This window comes from Gadus macrocephalus, chromosome 14 (assembly GCF_031168955.1).
Source record: "Gadus macrocephalus chromosome 14, ASM3116895v1".
In the NCBI taxonomy this organism is placed as follows: Eukaryota; Metazoa; Chordata; class Actinopteri; order Gadiformes; family Gadidae; genus Gadus; species Gadus macrocephalus.
In genome coordinates this window covers 6321323-6328342 of record NC_082395.1, presented here as the reverse complement: position 1 = coordinate 6328342, position 7020 = coordinate 6321323, and the positions used below count along the sequence as shown (strand labels likewise).

At 44.1% G+C, this 7020-nt stretch overlaps 1 protein-coding gene across 1 annotated transcript in view; it reads left to right on the top strand.

Moving 5' to 3' along the window:
* LOC132471694 (RNA polymerase II elongation factor ELL-like) overlaps nucleotides 1-7020 on the top strand; it is a 35540-nt gene that overhangs the window by 13412 nt on the left and 15108 nt on the right. The window contains exons 3-4 of the mRNA XM_060070920.1: nucleotides 4739-4866; nucleotides 6693-6856. Of these exons, the coding sequence (XP_059926903.1) occupies nucleotides 4739-4866; nucleotides 6693-6856 (292 nt within the window). The remainder of the gene's footprint in view (nucleotides 1-4738; nucleotides 4867-6692; nucleotides 6857-7020) is intronic.

Below are 7020 nucleotides of genomic sequence, written 5' to 3'. Positions count from 1 at the left end.
TCTGACTGACTCAGCTGAGAACCGTGCAATGGCGTCCATTCCATGATGCGATTTACCGCTACCGGAAACCAGGCTGAACGAACATACGATTCGTGAACGACTCCTCCCAGTTCAGTCGAGTTTCCGGTAGCACTGAGTCTGACTGACTCAGCTGAGAACCGTGCAATGGCGTGCATTCCATGATGCGATTCACCGCTACCGGAAACTCGACTGAACTGGGAGGAGTCTTTCCCGAATCGTTTGTTCATTCAGCCTGGTTTCCGGTAGCGGTAAATCGCATCATGGAATGCACGCCTCTCAGCTGAGTCAGTCAGACTCAGTGGAGTTAGTGCTACCGGAAACTCGTTCGTTCGTTCAGTCCAGTTTCCGGTGAATCGAATGGTGAACGAGACGAACGAACGAACGAGAGAACCGGTTCGGTTCGTTCGTCCTAAAGACTCGTTCATTCGAACCGGTTCGCGAACGAACGAGCCAACACTAGTCCATGGTAACATTTGTGTAACCAACGAGAGAGAGGTATGATAAGGAGTAGTGTATGGAAGTAAAATATTCAGTGCTTAGAATTCAATGGCTTTTTATTTTCAAAATCCGATGGCACAGATTTACTTCCATAGAAGTGACTCAAACATTTTGTGGTTGAGAGGGCGTATCGGTTTCCACCATAGCTGGTTTCTACAGGAAAAAATCTGTGTGGGGGTGGGGGAATCTAGAGAGGTTCTCCACATGAAGAAATATTCAGTATCTATTGTCATACCAAATGGATATGTTCAACAAAAAAACAAGGAATATAAAGCTACTTACAATAGGCCTAGGCTACATTAATTTCCCCTGATGGCAGCAATGTTCCACTTACAGCTGGAATTCACCGGTACATCAAAACCATGTGTCTTCTTTAGATTTCAGTTCCCTTTATTTATTCACACAGTTCAGCAGCGGCATTCATTCAGAATCAGAGCCCACATTAAAGCTGCATTTAGGGCGACTATCACTACCCAGCAGAAAAGTAGATGCGCTATAAATGGTTTTGTATATAGCAGTCAGGAACATGGGCATAGTTGTGGAAGTGCTGGTGTTAGAAAAAAAAAGTTGACTGGAATTAAAGTGCTGCACAAATGCAGATTATTCATCACAAGAATTTTAATTAAGAAATCGAATAGGCTAATAAAGTCTGAATTGTGAGATAAAATTCAGCATTCTGATAATAAAGTCAGAATACTTGGATAAAATCCGAATTCTGATAATTAAATCCAGCATTAAAGGTTCCTTTAAGAAGGTTCTCACCAGTCATTTGTCACCTGGCCGCGGTGTCGAGTTTTTTTTTTTTAAAGTAGTTCACTAGTCGTAGCGCGCAATAATTTGCAGTGTCAGAATTCTGAGAAATTAGTCAGCATTCAAATTTCTCAAAATCTTTGACACTGCAAATTAAAGCGCTACTACTAGCGAACTACTTTCAGCGTGACTGGAGAGAACTTCCATAAATTAACCTTTAATAGATTTGCATGAACGCTAATTAGAGCTTAGATCGGGCCGAAAAATCAAACCCGACCCTATCCGAGCCCGTGCTCATTCGAGCCCGGCCCGGCCCAGCCCAGTACATTAACTGTAATGATGAGCCCGCGACCGATTTAAACCCGACCATTTCTTAATATGTGGGCGGTTATAGCTGACGCTGTCAACAACAATTTTGAGTTGCTTGAAGTGAATCACAGAAATTGGTTAACAATTATCCAGATGAACAATGCAACAAGGACAACACGTGTAGCCTAAATGTGTGTTTATTCGTAATTGGATCGTAGCGTACATCCAAATGAAGAGACTTACAAGGCTCGGTGTTACGCTTGCCAGTGGAGGAAAACTGCGCATGACACGTTGCCTTTTGCAATTTCGTAGTCTGACTTCTGCAACTTTGTATACATTAAGAATATTATCTACCTATATAGAATATTTCGTCTGATTAATAGACAATTTTGCCCGTACCAATTAAGCTAATAGTGATTAAAAATAATAACAATAATAATTAAAAAAAGCTTGATCACGCCCGGTCCGATCCGACCCGAGGATAGTGGCGGGAAATATTGGACCGACCCGGCCCGCGGGTCGGGTCGGTTCGGTTCGGGCTCGGGTGCGGGCAGAAAATCTAAACTCTAACGCTAATGTGTGAATTTGTTTGGTTCTAATTAATTAGATTCCTTATTTTTTTACCATTATTGTTTTATAGGGACATACATTAACACATTTCTCCTACAGGGGATTGATAAAGTTCTATCTAGACTATTGAACAGAAAGAAACACTTGGTCGTACTTTACACACTTCACCGCAGCATTGGCCTACTGAATGCCACAGATATATTTTCAGCATTGGACTGAATGCCACATAAATATATAATTATGTTTTTGCACGTTTGCAACGTTTACAATTTCAGGGTATAAAGTTCAAGTATATGCCTCTACTTGTATTGCTTAAGCCAATAGCCTTTTGAGGCAGTGTTTTTTCTGAATATTAGTGTTAAGGGCCAATAATGCTTACTATCATATGTTAGCCACCATGTCTGTGGACATATTTGTATGCAGTCACATGTAAATATAAAAAAACAAATTGACTTATGATGGTGTAGCCATGCATGTTGTTTTATTGTTAATATGTCAATTTGTTTTTTATTGAAAATTCTTTGTATAGATGAATTATCCCCAAACTTGTCATCGTAACACCTTTGAAATAAACATGACTTAACATGGCAGATACCTGTGTATTGTTTATCATATGCGGTAAGAGTGTAACGTTTTCAACTCAGTTCCTTGGTAGCACCTACTTATGCCGCTTTTCCACTGCATGGTACCAGCTCGACACGACTCGACACGACTCGACTCAGCTCGCATTTTTTGCGTTTCCACCGCGGTACCATGGTATCTGGTACCTGAAGTGGCTGCTTTTTCTAGTACCTACTCGCTCTAGGTTCCAAGCGAGCTGAGCCGATGCTAAAAGGTGACGTCGGCAGACGGCCGGCGACTGATTGGCCAGAGAGTGTGACGAAGTCACGAGAGCGACATGGCAACCATGCTGGTAACATCCATAGCAGCGCGCAGCCAACATGTTCCACTTCTCCAACTTCTTCAACATGCCAGCTAATAATAGTAATGCGATCGATGTCCTCCATTGTTGTTATGTGGGTTCTGTCCATGTGTGGGTTGCGTATTTGTTGTTTGCGTCGCGTACACAAATACGTCACGGCCCTTTCGCGCAGCCGACCCCGCCCACGTCCAGGAGGTACTATTTGCGGTGGAAAAGCACCCGTGCTGCTACCGTGTCGAGTCGTGTCGTGTCGAGTCGTGTCGAGTCGAGCTACATGTGCGGTGGAAAAGCGGCATTACAGTAAAAATCACTTCTGATGGAAAAAAAGATGCGTACGAAAAACACTTTTCTTATCTATTGTTACTATTATATTGTTTAAAATGTAAGCATATATTAAAAATATATATTGCGTATAAAAAGTGGCTGGTAAAAAAGATGAGTGGCTGGTTGGCAAAAAAGTTAATTTCCATCCCGTGTGTGTGTGTGTGTGTGTGTGTGTGTGTGTGTGTGTGTGTGTGTGTGTGTGTGTGTGTGTGTGTGTGTGTGTGTGTGTGTGTGTGTGTGTGTGTGTGTGTGTTTACAGGCATATATGTTTGTGTTGCATGTGTGTGTTCATAAGTCTGTGTGTGTGTCTGTGTGTTTGCATGCCTATGTTTGTATGGCGTGTGTGTGTGCTTGCATGTGCTTATGTATGTGGCATATGTGTTTTCATAAGTGTGTGTGTGTTTGTTCATAAGAGTGTGTGTGTGTGTCGTTCTGAATGTCTGTGTGGCATATGTGTTTCCATCTGCATGTGGGCATAATGCTGTGTGTGAGGGGGGGGGGCAGGCAGGTCGGGCTGGGGTTAACCGCCACATTGTCCAGTCCTCGACTCTAAATCCGGACAATATATGAGATATACAAACGAAAACATAACACAGTCTTTGTTAATATCTGACTTCGACAGTGAGTTGACGAGGCATGGCCGGAGAAACTTTGGACTCTCCTCAGTGCCAACAACGTGTGTGTGTGTGTGTGTTTCCAGAGCATGATTTGCACACAAGTCAGTTGGAGTTTGTCCTGTTTCTGTATGATGCACTGCCAGAGAGAAGCAGCGATTAAAGATACACAAGTCCAATCTGTTGTCAGTTAAATAACAGAAACACTGCAGGTTAGCCAGAGTGTGAACCGGGGCTGGGTGATAAATATTCCACGTAATATTATATAATATTTTAACTATGGGGAATTTCACACTATTTCTACAAAATACACAAAAAGCTTATCATTTTAAAAAAACATTCAAAACAGATCGTCATCCCATTGAAGTATATGGAGGCGTAAAGCATGGTCTAAATCTTTCTCTCTGACGTTTCAAATGTCATATTTAGATTTTAAGGATATATCTTTTCTGATTTTAACTTAGATTTAAATAAATTCCATTGAATGATGACCATGCGTGTGGGCGTGCATTTGTGTGTTTTTCCTGTGTAGCTCGACTGGTCCCTGCAGGGTATTCTCCTGGCAAAGTGAAGGGTTTGGTTCTCAGTGGTGCGTCCCGTGCTAAGAAACGTAGGCCCTAACCCTTCATTGTGAGAGGCTTCGTATCGAAGCGCCCAGTGCATGATGTTTAAAAATGGGCAGAATGGGACTATAACATATCCTTGCTCTCTGTGTTCCTCTCTCCTTTAGTTCATCAAGATCCCGGCCCCTGCTGCTGAGACCGCCGAGACCCTGCGTCTCTTCTCCTTCTACCTGTCCAGCGACAGCAAGGACCAGCCGCAGGCCAGCTTTGACTGCATCCACCAATATGTGTCCAGGTACTGCCGTCACATCCACAGCTAAAGCAATTTAGCCGCTAGTCCACAAACAGCTCTCACAGGTGAGGGGGAGAATAATCACAATTGGGAGTCACCACAAATATAAAATATAAAGTCCCCACCACGGGAACACTGCTGAACGGAGATCAGAGTAGGTATGTCAGAATAAAGGACTGCGGCTTTAAGATGAACACACTTTTTGTTAAATGTGCTATATTTGTTTTGGGATTGATATGAAATTTGTAGAATAGATGTTGTAAGAATGTGTGTGTGACGGCAGGTGTAGACACTTGATAAGTGGACTTCAGCTAGGAGGACTTGAGCAATGAATGCATAATACACATTCACCCCAGAATGTCGAACCTGCCATGGACAGGATTATCAAAAGCCCAACAATCTATTTTGTAACCAAAATATATCTTATGACATTTAACTTTCTAGTCATTGAATCGATCGGTAAAATATATATATTTTTGGGACACCAAGAATCACTCAGTTGTGAAATGGTGATTTGGGGTATTCTTGGGTCACAGTACATATGTCTTGACCTGGTCAGATCTGACCCCATAATGACAGGCGTGGTCTCCTCTATGGGTCAGTGGCTCCATAGTTCTGTAGTGGCATGTGGGCAAAACCCGACGTCTCGCTGCGGTCTGGGCTCTGGACGTGGGAGCACTGAGAGACAGTAACAAAACACTGGGTCTCGCTTGTCCTGCCCTGTGGCCCCCTGGGAAAACGCAGACAGAGGTTTCTGTACTTCTGTGCTCCTTCCCTGATTGCTTCACCTCAATTAAAGGACAAGGTCTAGCATTTGGGAATGTTTGGGGTTTTCCCTGAAATGTTCAGTTTCGGAAGTGCAACGTGAGAAATTTGCTTTCGGACGTTGGGAGAATGTGGTGCTTTGCACAAATCAAACGTCTTCCGACTAAATTGCTTTTAAAGGACATTTTCCAGTTTAAGAGCATAACTTAAACACCTGTGAGAACTGGGATCTTTTTATTCTCTCCACTGAAAACAAATATATTATATACAAGTATATTACTACGACTCCTACTACTACTCCGACTACTACTACTATGAAACGATCGAGGGGGGGGGATCTAACTGGTAACACTCATGCAAACAGGAGTGTTAACTTACTCAAGGGCTTATCATGCTACACTACGCAGGGAAATAAATTGAGACCCATGTTAACAGAGGTGCCAGACTTGGAAGTCCTACACATCACATCACTCTCCTTTAATCAGTTTTCACTTTGATTGGAGATAGACTTTGTGTCGTGCCCTGATGGCAGGAGCCGGGCTAATCCCGCTGCCTTCCCTTGGGGCGATATCCTTCTTTGAACATGGCTAGCTGCGGGGGCCTATATCCGTACGGTGACTTAACATAAGCACAGGCCTGCCTAAGCCAGCTCTCACCACAGAGACAAATATGCTATGTGGGATCCCATGCTAGCCCTTGGCTGCCAGTGTGTAGCTTGTGTCTTCAGAACGGTGTGTAAGTTGTGTGTGTGTGTGTGTGTGTGTGTGTGTGTGTGTGTTTGGGATGTGTCTCTGCGTGTGCGCATTTGTCTGTGTATACGTGTGGGGTGTGTGTCGTGTGCTAGTGTGTGTGTGTGTGTGTGTCTGTGTCTGCGTCTGTCCGTGTGTGTATGGGTTTGTTGCGTGCCTGTGTACGCGCGCGTGCGTGTGTGTGTGTATATGTATGTGTCTCAGTTGTCTATGTGCGTGTGTGTGTGTGGCAGGGGGAGCTAGCCGTCTTCAGCCAGAGGGCAGCCACCCACCAGGGACCTCATGCGGCGTGTGTTGTTGGTTTGGTCCCCACAGGGAGGGCAGGGAGCAGCTGGAGGGCCAGGGCAGCATCCAGGACAAGATCACGGTGTGCGCCACCGACGACTCCTACCAGATGACCCGGGAGAGGGTGTCCCAGGTGGAGAAGGACAGCTGGAGCCGCTCGGCCATCGAGATCAAGCCCGGAGCCACTTATCCCAGTAAGGCTCTGCCGTCCTATTGGTCCACTGGGTCACGTGACATGACACGTTTGTTCATTCTTTTCAACAGGTAAAGATTTTTGAACCAGGTAAAGATTAAAGTGGTTTGAATATAACTTGTGGTAATGAAGTTGTTGAAATGATGACAACAATTTAAATATTGA